Source organism: Microcebus murinus, chromosome 21, assembly GCF_040939455.1.
Source record: "Microcebus murinus isolate Inina chromosome 21, M.murinus_Inina_mat1.0, whole genome shotgun sequence".
Classification (NCBI taxonomy): domain Eukaryota; kingdom Metazoa; phylum Chordata; class Mammalia; order Primates; family Cheirogaleidae; genus Microcebus; species Microcebus murinus.
Window position 1 is genome coordinate 37,961,533 of NC_134124.1, and position 14,930 is coordinate 37,976,462.

At 52.5% G+C, this 14,930-nt stretch overlaps 1 protein-coding gene across 2 annotated transcripts in view; it reads left to right on the top strand.

Annotated features, from left to right (window-relative positions):
- Positions 1-985: 985 nt before the first annotated feature.
- TMEM40 (transmembrane protein 40) overlaps positions 986-14,930 on the top strand; it is a 33,363-nt gene continuing 19,418 nt past the window's right edge. For both annotated transcript variants that reach the window (XM_075996312.1, XM_075996311.1), the window contains exon 1: positions 986-1,320. In XM_075996312.1, coding sequence (XP_075852427.1) covers positions 1,173-1,320 — 148 coding nt within the window. In that variant the 5' untranslated portion in view covers positions 986-1,172. The remainder of the gene's footprint in view (positions 1,321-14,930) is intronic.

Below are 14,930 nucleotides of genomic sequence, written 5' to 3' on the forward strand. Positions count from 1 at the left end.
GATGGTGCAGGGCGGAGAGGCCAGCGCCGTGGGCAGATGGTGCGGGGCGGAGAGGCCAGCGCCGTGGGCAGATGGTGCAGGGCGGAGAGGCCAGCGCCGTGGGCAGATGGTGCAGGGTGGAGAGGCCAGCGCCGTGGGCAGATGGTGCGGGCCGGAGAGGCCAGCGCCGTGGGCAGATCGTGCGGGGCCTCATAAGAGCCTGTGATTTATTCTGAGTGCGCACGACGCGGGATGAGGGGTGAGCAAGGGAGGCTCATGACTTGGGCTGGAACAGGATGCCTCTGGCTGCTGTGGTGACACCAGCCAGGTGAGGGCAGGAGCAGAGAGACCAGTGAGCGTTGGCTGCCCGGGCTACCGTAGGGGTGGAGAGAAGGACTAGATTTGGAGTGTATTGAAGGTGGGTGGGCCAACAGGATTTTCCAGGTGGGTCAGAGTATGAGGAAGCAAAGAGTCAAGGATGACTCCAAGATTCGGGGCCTGAGCTTAGGCTATGGGTGACCCCTCTTCCCAAAAGCCCTCCTGGAAGCCCACCGCTCCCCCGTTGCCTGCTCCCTTGCGGCTGGGGGCTCCCGGGGCAGCGGCAGGGCTTGTTTCCTGTCCCACCTGGTGAACGAGTGAAGGGAGGCAGGCTGAGCTGGGGTTACCACTGGGCCTCAGCCGTGTGAGGTCAGTCCCCGCCCCTCTCACCCCTCTGGCCCCCTTCTCCCCCTCGCGACCTGTGTTTTCCCTCCTGCCCAAGGCAAGTGGGGGCTCTCCAAGAGGGCCTCTAGCTTTAGCCTGGTCTCCTTCCTAGGAGAAGACACCGCCAGCCCCCGAGTCCCCCAGGCTCCTCTCCCGCTTCCTGCCCAGCCTCGGCCTCTGACACTGTGGTGTCTTCCTTCCCCCCTGGGACCCATGGGGCAGGTTGGGACACATGGCTGGGGCGTGAGTCAGCCTCACCAAGGAGGTGGAGGGGTACCTGGGACACGCCCCCGCCTTCCTTCCCAGCTCTGCCGGCCAAGGCTGCCCCCAGCGCTGCCTGCCAGGGTCCGAGGGCCTGGTGGCAGCTGCCTGAACTGCCCCTCCTGGGGTGGCCTGCCCCTCCTGGGTGCCGTAGGGAGGAGGCAAGTCAGACAGGAAGGCCTGGGGCTGATAGCCCCGCAGGAAGGAATGCCACCCGGTGAGGGTGAGCCATGGGGCCCAGGGCAGCGTCATGCTGTCCCCGCCCTCTGGCTGTCACGGGCGTGGCCTGGCCTCTGCTTCCCCTGCCCAGCTGGAGTCCCCACAGTCGGCACACAGCTGGCCTCGCTGCCCGGACAGGCCGAGGGACCACAGCCACAGGTAATGGGAGCTGGGGCTGGGTGGGCCATGAGGCGGGGAGCCAGCTTTTGAGGGAATGGGGCAAACGGCGTCCCGGGTAGGCTTGACAGCTCCTGGGGCACCTGGGTCTGAATCCCAGCGTGGCACCTCCGCAGCTGGACGACAGCCTCAGTCCCCGGCTCGGGAGACATCTGGGGAGGATGACAAGTATTCACCTCCCAGGTCGTTTGGAGGCCTGTGCCTGGCTGTGGTAGGTGACCAGCTCCTGATTTTGTCACCAACTTACTGCAGGATCTTCAGAAAAACCCTTGCCTTCTCTGAGCCTCAGATTCCTACCTGTGAAGCAAAGGGTTTGGCTGGATCTCTGAGGGCCCCTGTCACGCTGCCGTTGTGGAACCTCACAGCTTAGGAGAGCCAGGTGTCCCCCCAAGGTCTTGGCCTCTGCACTTTGACCGGCCAACGAAGGCAGCTGCCCTCCCTTGTCCTCTCCGGTAGCTGTGGGAGGAAGGAGAGGCCAGTTGTCCCCTGCCGGCTCAAAGGCACCCCTGGGAAGAGAGTGCTGACCCGAGAGCTGGCCCGTGGGGAGGGGCCCTGCTGCCTGTCACAGCCCCAGGCCCAGTGGTGTGGCCCAAGGGAGGGGCTTGGCAGACCCCTCAGAGCCCCCCAGGGCCAACCTCCCTCTAGGGCCGCCATCCTCATCCCGCAGCTGCCTCTGCTCGGAGCAGCCTGGCTCTCAGGCCTCCAGCAAACTATTTTCCCGCTCAGGGGGATGGGAAAGGCCAAGGTCTCCTGCTCGTTTTCTTCCGTCTTGTTTAGAAACGGCCCGGAAGAGTTTCGAGCCCTGATTAGGGAGCCAGCGGTGTGTGCTGGGCGCAGCGGTGCTGCGTGCACTCCGGCCCGCACAGCCTGCAGAGCACGGCTGTCTGCTGGAAATCAGAGAGCCACAGAGAGAGATCTCACGCCAGGGATCGTGCCAGGCCCTGCCCTGCCTCTGCCTTATTTCGCTTTCACAACAACCCTGGTGAAATCCACGTCCTTTTTTTTCATTAACAACTTTTTCTAGATATGATTCACACACCATAAAATCCAACCTCTTTTAAAGTATACAGTTCAGGGTTTTTAGTATATTCACTGAGTTGCGACACCATCATCACTATCTAATTTAGAACATTTTTATCATCCCCAAGATACACCCCATGCCCTTTAGCAATCACTACTTTTCCCCTTCCTGCTGGTAACGTACCTACTTTGTCCGTGCGGACCTGGCTGCCCTGGACATTTCCTCTGAATGGGATCATAGTGTGTGGCCTTTCCGACTGGTTTCTTTCACTCAGTGTGATGTGGTCAAGGTTCATCGGTGTCGTGGCATGTGTCGTGGCATGTGTCAGCACTTCACTCCTCTTCACAGCTGGATGATACTGCATTTTGTTTATCCATTCGCCAGTTGATGGAATTTGGGTTGTTTCCACTTTTTCGCTATTATGAGTAACGTTATAAACATTCATGTACAAGTCTTTGTGTGGACGTAGGTTTTCAATTTTCATGGTTATATTCCTAGAATTGGAATTGCTGGGTCATATGGTAACTCCACATTGAACATTTTGGGGAACCACCAAACTGTTTTCCAAAGTGACCACCGTGTAATACGGTTAACCAGAAGTGTTATGAGGGCTTCAGTTTCTCTGCATCCTCAGCAGCACTTGTTATTGTCTGTGCGTCTTATTTTAGCCATGCTGGTGCGAAGCAGTACCTCAGTGTGCTTTTGATTTGCATTTCCCTAATGCCTAAATGCGGAGCATCTCTCCATGTGCTGTTGACTCCTTCTACATCTTCTTTAGACAGATGTCTATTCAAACCCTTTGATCACTTTTAAGCTGGGTTATTTGTCTCCTTGCCGTTGAGTTGTAGGCATGCCCGTTTTTCCAGGCGAGGATTCTGAGCTTCCGAGAGCAGACGTGGCTGCCCGAGGCCTCACAGAGTGAGGGTAGAGGTGGAACTGCGTCCAGGTCTGTCTGATGTTCGGGAACAGACAAGCTCTTGCACTGGCTCCTCCTTTCTGTTGTTGTCGATTGTGTGCGTGCATGTGTGTGTGTGTGTGTGTGTGTGTGTGTGTGTGTGTGAGAGAGAGAGAGAGAGAGAAGCAGGAAAAACAGGGAAAGAAAGGTGTAAAGGAGACAGGGGAAAGAGACTGAGACTTGAGGCTGCGAGAGCCCTGGCTGGCTCTGTACCTGGGCAGCCACTTTGGTGCCTTGGTGTTTAGCTCAGAGCTCCATCAAGCGAGGATGACACAGCCAGGGGAAGCCTTTAAAGAGTTTTTGGTTTCTACTCATTAATCTTCCAACTTATCATGGGTGACTCAAAAAAGTTTTGTTGAGGGCATACTCCCACCCTAGCTTTCTCTGTTCCTAAATCCGAAACAAATTCTGCTTAGAACCAAAGGCCAAAGCAGGACTAGCATCCCCTAGTGCCCAGCTCGGTCTGAAGATCTAGAGCAGCGGTGTGTCACTCTGTGATCGAGCACCCTTCTCAAGAAAATACTTGGGCACCCCCAACATATGCATATGTATAGATATATAAATTATATACAAGTACAGTGGCCATTAGCTCATGTCTCAAGGCCCAATATACGCTTGGAGTGAATCGCATCACCAATGATAGTGGATGGAAATCCACCCTTCAAATGGCTTCTCATCATTATTTCAGTAAGCAATTGTTTGTGTGTGAGGCCCCACTCAACTGTCGTTCCCAGCATGGCAACACAGCTGAACTAGGGGCAGGGGTGAGTCTGCCCTGGGCTTTTCCTGTTGCTGGTTTGTACTTTCGTGATTAGAGTTATCTCCGTCCAAGGTTTCTTTGCAGGGACTCTCTGAAGCCACTTGTCCACACCAAGGGGGCTGATTCAGCGAAAGCTGTATCCTTTGAGCCTTGGATCTGCCCAGGGGCTCCTGCGCACCACAACGTGCGGGGATAGTCCGGATGTGGCGAGAGGGAGCGGTGGCCGCAGCAGCCCCGCCTGCGCTGTGGGGCTCCCGCTTAGTGGGCACGGCGCGCAGTGTCGGACACGGGCCGGGGTGCACGGCAGGGTTAGACCACATACTGTTAATTATTCTTAGGGAAAAATTACGTAGAAATAGATGGACTAATACTTTCCTCCTGCACTCTGGAGATTATTGCTTGAGAGACTAATCGGTTCTGAGCTAAGAACATCTAAGCCATATGCTGCCACTCGCTCCTCCGCTTGCCCCTTGCTTGACAGGGTGCTCACGCCCACCCCAAAGCAGGTGTCCGCTTTAGAAAATTATATATTGAGCTGGCAATTACCCTGGTGACTCCTTCAAGGTATGGACCCCTCCATTTGGGCTCACAGCCCTACCTCCTGGTCCCCTGTCCTGGAGTAGCCCTGCAGAGACTTGGGGACTGTGACCAGGTCCGTCCATGTGGTGCTCGTTTCTAGGCCGAGTGCCCTGCTCCTCCAGCCACTTGTCTTAGGTGTGGTTTCTGCACCCCACAGCCTGTGGGTTCTGTTGGTCTCTCCAGACCCTATTCTGTGCAGAACCCAGGAGCGAACCCAGGATGGAGGACTGGGGACGCTGGGATGCGGATCACCGTCTTCACTGTAGACTGCGCTTCTGTTAATATGACCTAAGGCTATGTTGATTGCGCTCTGTAGCCGTGTCACCTTGTTGGTTCGTATCACCACTTCAACAAACATTGGTTGTGTTCCTACTATGTGCTAAGCACCAAGCTAGATGCTTGTGCTAATATTTTCTTACTTTCTAGATTGTCTTTTAAAATCCCAGATCTTTCTGTATGGACAGCCTCCAAGCTGGGCCACCCATCCTCTTTCTGCACAGCTGTTATTTTGGCACTTGGGCATCGCACTTGCTTTGGTCCCTTTTCATCTTCTTATTTCAGCCTAGGTGCATCCTGCACTCTTTGGGGGTCGCCCCGGCCCTGGCTGCCTACTTGGGTACGCTGTGGCCACAAGACTTTCCCCGGATTCGTGGACATTCTGCTGAGCGTGGTCCGCTGGCTGGGCCGTGTGGGTTGTTATGCCACCATTGAACTTCCCGGACTGACATGGGCCAGAGGAACTCCCTGCATGGTTCCTTGCACGCTTGGACTCTTTGTCCTTAGATCTAAGTTCATATTCAGACTCCTCACTGGTGGCCTTGGGCAAGTCCTTTTCCTTTCTAGGCCTCAGTTTTGATCTCCTGGGTACAACACTGTGGAATTGTGACTTGGGGAAGGAGAGAGTCCCTCAAGCCTGGGGAGGTGGGGGAGGAAGGAAGCGGGAGAGTGGTGAGGAAGAAGAAGGGGTATGAACAAGTGGAAGATGTTATCAGGGGAAGGGGAGATGCTAAGAAACTTTGCAGGTCTGACACTATTTCTTTAAGCTCTTAAGTTCAGCACTTAAGTTTTACTTCTTTTTATGAAGTGATTTCTCTAAGCCAGGGGCTAGAATATAGCAGGGAGCAAGAAAATATGATTCCTACTCCTAGGAAGCTCAGGAGCTAAGTCCTTTCCATCTCAATTCTCACGGCAACCCTGCAAGACAGTGCCACTATCCGCATTTTACAGATGAGGAAACGGAGGCTGAGCTAGGTAAAGTGATTGGAATCACGGAGCTGGGAAGCCAAGTGGGGAAGCACAACTTGAAGCAGGCTCTGTCGGACCCGTTGCCCGAGTGGCATAATCAAGGCACCTCTCAGTACAGCATCCTGGCTGAGGATGTGACAGTTTCGCCACACACTTTCCTATCCACAACCCCACTTGAGCTCCCAAACCCTCAGTGAGTGATGTTATTCCCTGTTTTATGGACGAGAAGAAGGACCCAGGGGAGGGGTGATATGGCCAGGGGTCTAGGGTGGGCTAGCAGCAGGCCAGTGCCAGACACTCAGTCTCATGACATCCGGACTCAGCCCCCAACCCAGCCCTGCTCTAAGGCAGGCTCGGGGAGTGACGAAGAGGGTACTCTGCCCACAACCTGCAAGTCTGGGGCTGGTGCAAAGACATTTCTGGGCCGGGGGCGGTGGCTCACGCCTGTAATCCTAGCACTCTGGGAGGCTCAGGTGGGAGGATTGCTTGAGCTCAAGAGTTCGAGACCAGCAAGAGTGAGACCTCATCTCTACTATAAGTAGAAAATAAAAATAATAATTAAAAAAGTTCCCATTAAAAAAAAGAATTAAATAAAAACAAAGGCATTTCTGTTCCATGCCCCAGGTTCCCAGAGTCTGTTTTTGACTCAGTACCATCCCCAAGTGTCTTGACTGAGGGATGGAGGAACTCTGGACCCAGGAGCTCGGTGCTGTCCAAAGTGGGCGGTGACGTTAGATTGCCCAGGCCTGGATTCTAGGACAGAGAGGCCGATCCGGCACATCAGCAGTTGAACAAGATGGAGGAATTTCTCAAAACTGTGCTAGAGGATTTCTACTCTGCCTTCTGAACTGCATCCTGGAGAAAAGGACTGTGTTCTTGCACAGTTTGGGGAAGGATTGGATTAAAGAAAGTGAAAGAGCTTTCTCTCCTACAGGCCTTCTCAGAGCCTTTAATACACTATTACACATCGTGGGGCTCCAATAGGAGGACTATGGAAAATAGTGTTGCCCAAACTTATTTGAACACACAATCCCCTTTTTCTTGGAGCATTTCAAGGGCCTACAGTTGCACCGAAAGATACCATAGGTACATGCTGCTCTGGACCCTCTTGCAGGTCATGTCAAGCCTGAGGCCCAAAGTTTTGTGTTGATTGAGTGGATTACCTTGAATGCTTTAACTAGACACTGACTACATTAGTACCCTATTAATAGAATGTCAGAGCTAGAAGAACCTTACAGAATGCAGCCCAACTTCCTCTACAGATAGGGAGATTGAGGCCCAGGGCAATCCAGCAGTATTTGGAAGAGGGAGAGTGGAGGCAGGCCAGCCAATTGGGAGACTATTGTAATACTCCTGGGAGAGGTTCTTGTGGTCTGAGTGGACCACACTCTGCCTAGCATGTGGTGTCCCTGTTAACAATACAGATTTCTTTGAGCTCTATCCTAACCCTAACTTTATACCTAACATCAGACCCCTGAATAAGAACTTCCAAAGGAGAAAGTCCTAGGAATCTGTACTGTCAACAGTGCTCCCAGGGAAATATGATCCTTAGCCAAATCTGGGAGACAGTGGGCATGCCTAAGGAGAGAGGAAACTCTCATTTACTAAGTGCCGATATTCTAGGCTTGTTATGGGCAAAGTATTACTTAATCCCCACAATACTCTGGAGGACAGATATTGATGTTCCATTTTATAGATGGGAAGACTGAGGCTAAGAGGAGCCAGGCGGTGGTAAGAAGATAATTATAGCCAGCTCCAAACTCCTTGTTCCCTGTAGGTTCTCTTGGGAGGCAGGCAGTAGGAGCAGAGAAACCAGGCCTTCTGGAAGGGAAACTGGGGCAGGCTTGGGCTTTAGCTGCTGGAGAGGAAGGAGTTAGGACCCCCTTCCTGCTTTCAAAGGTTGGGGGCTTGGATTACAGCAGAGTCAGAGGGGGAACCTGGTTTGGGCATTTGCAAGGCTGCAGCTATGCCAGGCCCTGGGGTAAGAGCCTGTGGTAGGCAGAATGATGGCCCCCGAAGATGTCCACATCCTAATCCCTGGAAACGGATACTGTACTGGGTATTTGGCAAAGAGGAATTGAAGCTGCAGATGGAATTACGGTTGCTAATCACGTGACCTTAACTGGGAGATGACCCTGGGTGGTCTGGGTGGGCCCAGTGCGAGAATCCTTAACCCTTTGCACTTGCTTGCTTTTTTCTCGATTTCTTTATTCTACGCAGGATTTACTTTTTTAAATACCCCAGATTTTACAAAGCATGGCAGTAGAATAAAAAACTGGAGTTTCTTTTCATACAAACTTATTTATTTGGATTTTTTTATATTTCAAATTATTGATACATTCAAAGAGTAATTTTAATCTCTATAATTTTTGCTAACCGTGTCAAGTCACACTCGACATCCAAGTGCAAAGGGTTAAAAGCAAAGGGGAGAGGTCAGAGTGATGGGACGTGAGGGCTCACCCTGCCACTGCTGGCTTTGAAAGTGGAGGAAGGAGCCACCAGCCAGGGACTGTGGATGGCCTCTAGGAGCTGAAAAAGCAAAGAAAAAGAAGAATAAGAAAAAAAGACAAGGAAACAGATTTTCCACTAGAGCCTCCAGAAAGGAACGCAGCCCCGTTGAAACCTTGCTTTTAGCTCCGCGAGACCCATGCTGGACTATCTGACTGTGAGATATTGAATTTGTTTTTGTTTTTGTTTTTGAGACAGAGTCTCACTCTATTGCCCAGGCTAGAGTGCCGTGGCATCAGCCTAGCTCACAGCAACCTCAAACTCCTGGGCCCAAGTGATCCTCCCGCCTCGGCCTCCCAGAGTGCTAGGATTACAGGCGTGTGCCACCACGCCTGCCTAATTTCTTCTATATATTTTTAGTTGGCCAATTAATTTCTTTCTATTTTTAGTAGCAACGGGGTCTCTACTCTAGCTCTTGCTCAGGCTGGTTTCAAACTCCTGACCTTGAGTGATCCTCCCGCCTCCCAGAGTGCTAGGATTACAGGCGTGAGCCACCACACCGGGCCTTGAATTTGTTTTAAGCCTCTAAGTTTGCAGGTATTTGTTAGCTATTTGTCAGCGCAGCAATAGAAAACCTGTGGGGAGCGGAACCAGGTCTAGGATGGCTGCCCTGGGCGAGGGCGCAAGCCTGCAGGGCACGTCTTCAAGGCAGACACAACACCGGTTTGGGGGCCTCAGGGACCCTGCCGAGCCTGGCCCTGGAGGCTGGCGGAGGCCCCTGGCCCTGGTCTGCCCGCAGCCCTGCCGGCTCTGCAGGAAGCCCAGCGCTCTGCGCCCGCGTTTGTCTCAGCTAACGTGCTTTGACTGCACGTCACAGAAACCACCTCCGGCCACCAAGAAAGGGCTGCCTTGGGCGGAAGGGGGTCTCACAGCATGCAGGGAATGGGTAAGGAGCCAGACTGCAGAAGAGACCATGGCGGGGCGGGATCCAGAGCACAGCCTCTGCAAGGCTCTGCCTCGGGCCAGCCCCACGCCAGCCTTCAGGCTCTGGGTCACTCTCGTCACAAGTCAGGTTCCCGCAGGGGAAGATGCTGATGCTCTAACCTGCGTAAAGGGCAGTGAGCCCCAAGTTTCCATGTAAAGGGGGCACAGGGAGGGCTGCAGTCATTTCTGGGGTGCTTATCTTGGAGCTGCGTCTGCCTGACAAGGATCTGTTGGAAAGTAGGGAATGCTAGTTTGGGTGGCTTGGGAGCCTCGTGCCCACCCCCAGCCAGGAAGGGCTCGGCACATTGAGGGCCAGTCCCAAGCTGTGGTTAGACTTCCTCGAAGCAGAATCCCTTGCAATCACCAGACGGGAGCGTTACTGCCAGGTGGGCAAAGGCAGCAAGTGTCCACGCCTCTGTCCGCTCTGTTCCTGTCCCAGCTGCCGCTTCTGCATCCAACACTGCCCCCACCCCTGTTTCCCACCCTGGCTTGATTAGCGGAGCTTGCCCTGTGCTCCCAGCTCACAGACACGTCCCTCTTGGTGCACCTGCAGGAAAAGTTGGTGGTCTTCAGCCTGGCATTCAAGGCCCCGGATGATCTTCCCCACCCTCCCCATTTCCTAGCCCTTCAGCTGCCTCCCCCCTAAACCTTTTATCCTACTCTGCCTCCTGTGGCAATCCAGCTCAGTCCTGGTTGCCTCAGTCTCCTCCTCCAAGGTGGGACACGGAAGAAAGGTCACCAGCCCCTGAGTCAAGAGACAAGGTTCTGGAGCCAGCCTTGCCCCTGAGTTGCTACGCCATTTCGTGAGGGTTCCTCTCCATTTCAGGGCCTCAGTTTCCTCATCTGTAAAATGGGGCAATAATCCCTGCTCTGCCTTCCTCCTGGTGGTCTTGAGGGTCAAGTGAGCTGGGGGGTGGAGTGCGGTGAGGCGCATGGCTTGGTGTGCCCCGCCAGCGCTCCCACCCTGGGCCCAGGCCCCAGCACAGCAGGCACCCAGGAAACAATCCAGTTTAGCAAGACCTGCGAGTGCAGAGGCCCTGGCACCACCTATGACTAAGCAGGGCTGGGCTTTTTGGAGAAAAGTGCCAGAAAGCAGAATCCCTACTAGGAAGGACTCCATTCCTTTTCTTTCCTTGTAGGATCTGCCTCAGATGTGGGGGCCGCTTGAGAGAGGTGCCTAGAGCCGCCAACCAGGGGCACAGCTGGGGAAGGGGCTTCTCTGTCGGGCAGGGGGTGGGTTCGAGTCCATCTATGAGCTGGAGACCTTGGACAGGTCACTTAGTCTATCTGAACCTCAGTTTCTTCCTGCATAAAATCAGACCTGTGTAGATTAAATAAGATCACAGGTAACGTGTCGTGTGCTCTCTCCTCTCCCTGCTTTCTTCTTTCTTTACTTCTCTTTGTCTCAGCCCCCTACGGTCCATCTTGGCTCAAAGGAAGTCACGTGCCATGAACTTGAGATTTTAGAGTTTCCTCTGAGCAGTTCCTGGGCTAGTCCCTGACGTCCCGCGGCAAATGCTCTGTCCCTGTGTGTTAAGTCTTGCCCTACAGACTGATCCTTGGTTCTTACATTTTCAAAATCAATTCATCCTTCCTCATAGCAGAAAAATGGGTGGAGCAGGAAAAAAAAGGTGTGAACAAGGCCATCAAAAGGAGAGACAGGCTCCTTCAGTCTTACCCGTCACGGCTCCATTTCCCCTGGCGGTGGGCCAGTGTGCGAAAGAGCAGCCCCAGGAACTTCCTGGCCATGAGGGCGCTTACTCAGGGCCCCACCAGAGGCCATTTGCGTGACACTCTGATGACTTGACTGTTAGTGGCCTCTTTCCTGGTGCTAATGACAGGAGCCCGGAAAGAGGTCCCAGCGTCACTCGTTTAGACCCCCAGCATGGACCGAGCCACTACCTTTATTCAACCACTTACTGGCTATGTGGTCCTGGGCAAGTTTCTTAGCTTCTCTGTGCCTCAATATTCTGACCTGTAAAAGGGGTACCACCACAATGGGCCTTTATAGGGCTGTGGTGAGGAATGCATGAGTTACTATAGGTTAACTGTTAGAACACTGCCTGGTGCATAGTAAGTACTTGTTATCATCGCCATCACCATCACATCATCATATCATCACCACCATTTTTGCTCTGTCCCCAGCCCTGTGCAGGGATGTGTGACCCAGAGATGAATCAGCCTTAGGCCCTACTTGGGCGGGGTTCACGGTCTAGTGGAGGAGCTGAGCCCTGGGTGTGTTAGACCCTCTGCTGAGCCCTGGGCAGAAAATTGAAGGTGACTGCCCTCTGGAGTTGTGCAAGAAGGTGCCCTACGCTGAGGAAGAAGAGTCAGGTCCGAGCCAGCGACCACGAAGCCTCAGGAGAATCATGCGCCAGGGGACGGGGGCAGTGGCCTCTGGGCCTCTCCACATGCCATTCCTCTCTAGAGCTTTCCGCCAGCTCTTTTCTGTGTCAGCCACAGCCCTTGCCTCTGTGCCTTTGCACATACTGTTCCCTCTGGCCCTTCCAAACTCACCCCCAGAGGCCCCTCCTTGAGGAATGTTCCCTAACTCTGGTCCAATTTGGCCCCTGGGCTCCCTTCTACCTCAAAATTCTTTATGGACAGGTCTGTAACTTGTTCACGGCAATATTCCCTGTGCTAGCACACAGTAGGTGCTTAATTAATGTGTGCATGTAGAAGAGGGAAGGTATGTTAGTCAGAATTGCGTTTAGCTACACATGCCAAAAGTCCTTACTATAGACGCTTAAACAAAAAGGTTTATTTTTCTCCAATAACAAGAAAACAGGCAGCTTCTGGCAATGGCTCAGCAGCTCAACAAGATATCTACATTGTCACTGGTTTTTCCTCATGGTCACAAGATGACCATTGTAGCTCCTGCCATCACATTCATGTTCAAGAAAGAAGAGGAAGCAGGACATGGCACCTGCCATCTGCCACTTTTGCCAGAAGAAGCAAAACCCTTCCCAGAACCCCAGCTGACTTCCACTCACTTCTCATTGGCCAAAGCTGGGTCACATGGCCACCTCTAGCTAGGGAATCTGGGAAAACAAATATCTAACCTGGAGCTGGAAGCACAAAACTGTAGTTCTATTAGCAAGCAAGAAAGAAGGCCAAGGGTGGTGGAAGGAGGAGGATTAAGGGAGTGGGGAATATAGATGGTGCATATTAATTAGGCAACTAACAGAGGGCTTACAATTTTGACAATAGGAAAGAATGGCCCAGGCCTGAAGATGCTGTTTGCCCAGGGCTGCAGAGCCGGAGGAGGTGGGACTAGAGAGAGAGGCCAACACCTAGGGCATGGCTGGCAAAACAAAAACAAAGGAGCCTGGTCCCCACAAGGCCTCATTCACAGAGCCGCTTGCCCACCTGGACCTGCGTGCGGAGGGACTGCTAGGTGCACAGGAAATAAACTCCTCTTTTATTGCAGCTCCTGTCTTTTTTTTTTTTTTTTTTTGAGACAGAGTCTCGCTTTGTTGCCCAGGCTAGAGTGAGTGCCATGATGTCAGTCTAGTTCACAGCAACCTCAAACTCCTGGCTCAAGCAATCCTCCTGCCTCAGCCTCCCAAGTAGCTGGGACTACAGGCATTCGCCACCATGCCCGGCTAATTTTTTCTATATATATTAGTTGGCCAATTAATTTCTTTCTATTTATAGTAGAGATGGGGGTCTTGCTCTTGCTCAGGCTGGTTTCGAACTCCTGACCTCGAGCAATCCGCCTGCCTCGGCCTCCCAGAGAGCTAGGATTACAGGCGTGAGCCACCGCGCCGGCAGCCCCCCGTCTTTTGAGTCTCTGTTATAGTAGCTTAGCCAAGAGGTGCAGGCTTCATTTTGATTCTTGCCCTAAAAGGACGACCTTGTTAATAAACTAGTTAACAGAGAAAGATAAACTATCACACAGAAAGTGAGAGGCAGTAACTCACAACACAACTGCCTTTTGTTTTGCTTGATTAAACAGCTGGGACTTAACTTGCCTTTAAGATCAACTCGTCACCTCTAGGGTTCCATTTTCCCCACCTTGAAGAGCCCTCAGCAGACAGCAGGGGTGTGAGCTCCCTGCTGCGGTTCTCTCAGGACCACATCCCAAGGACTCTGATAAGCTGGCCTCACAGAGAAAAGGGAAAAAAGAGAGAGAGAAAAAAACTAGAAACAGCTGCCAGCTGCCTCCCATTATCAGTCTGCAGCAAAGCCAAGAAAGAGCCATTTTCCCCTCTAAAGCCTGAGCCGCGTTTCCTCAGCTGCTGGCATCCCCCACTTTCCTCAGCGCCATGCCACTCCCCCTTCTTGCCTCTCTTTCTCTTCTTTTCTCCCTCTTTCTTTCTTTCTTTCCTTCTCGGGAAAGTAAATAAACTTTTTACTTTTTTATATCTTAGTCTTTGTGTGAGAACTCTTTCTCCACTGCGCCGGGAGCAGCTAGCGAGTCCCCACCTGCCCTGCCCTATTTCTTCCCCGCTCTGCGTCTGAGGCCGCCAACCCGAGAGGCGGGAGGTTGGCGATTCCCTGACTCAGCCACTCCAGCGTTTCTCACCCCAACACTGCCAGCGCTTACTCGGGACCGGCTCATCTTTGCTGTTGTGCGCATTGTGAGATGCCCAACAGCCCCCCAGATGCATTCTCCCCCTCAATTGTGACAACCAAAAATTTCTCCAAGGGCCGGGCGCGGTGGCTCACGCCTGTAATCCTAGCACTCTGGGAGGCCCAGGTGGGAGGATTGCTCGAGCTCAGGAGTTCGAGACCAGCCTGAGCAAGAGCGAGACCCCGTCTCTACCAAAAATAGAAAGAAATTAATTTGCCAACTAAAAATATATAGAAAAAATTAGCCAGGAATGGTGGCACATGCCTGTAGTCCCAGCTACTCCGGAGGCTGAGGCAGGAGGATTGCTTGAGCCCAGGAGTCTGAGGTTGCTGTGAGCTAGGCTGATGCCATGGCACTCTAGGCTGGGCAACAGAGCGAGACTCTGTCTCAAAAAAAAAAAAAAAAAAAAAAAAGAAAAGAAAAGAAAAATACCCATTGACAACCCAGAATAAGTGACTGAGGCAAAGATCTTAATCAATGGAGGTTTATTAAGGCAAACTTCGAGGACGCGAGAGGGAGAGCACAAACCGCATAAGCATCTGTGGCCTGTGCTCTCCACACAGGGATTTGGGGACATCAGTATTTAAGGGGAGGAGCACAAGACAGAAAGAGAGGAGGGATGGGCAGGCAGGCAGATGGTTACATTCTTATGAGGCCCAGGAAAGCTACATTTTACATAAGATGAGGTGAATGTTTGAGAAGAAAAAGGGAGTGAAGGGAAATCAATTATGTCCATATCCCTTCCACGTAGAAGAATTATTGATCTTGTCTCTGTTCTGCGCCTGAGAAGACAAACTTGTAATCAACGGTATTAGTGTGGAATGAACAGACCTTAGCTTTAGGAGCTAGACTTAGCCTGCAGACCTAAAGTTACAATTCACATGTTCTTGTTTATGAAAGTCCAGCAAGGAATGTCCTTATGAATCATCTCGGGGGCAGTCCTCATGGATCCCTGAGGCCTTTCACCTTTCGGTGGGGGATCTGGTTAATGCATATTGTTAGGAATAGCTGTTCATTTGGAATA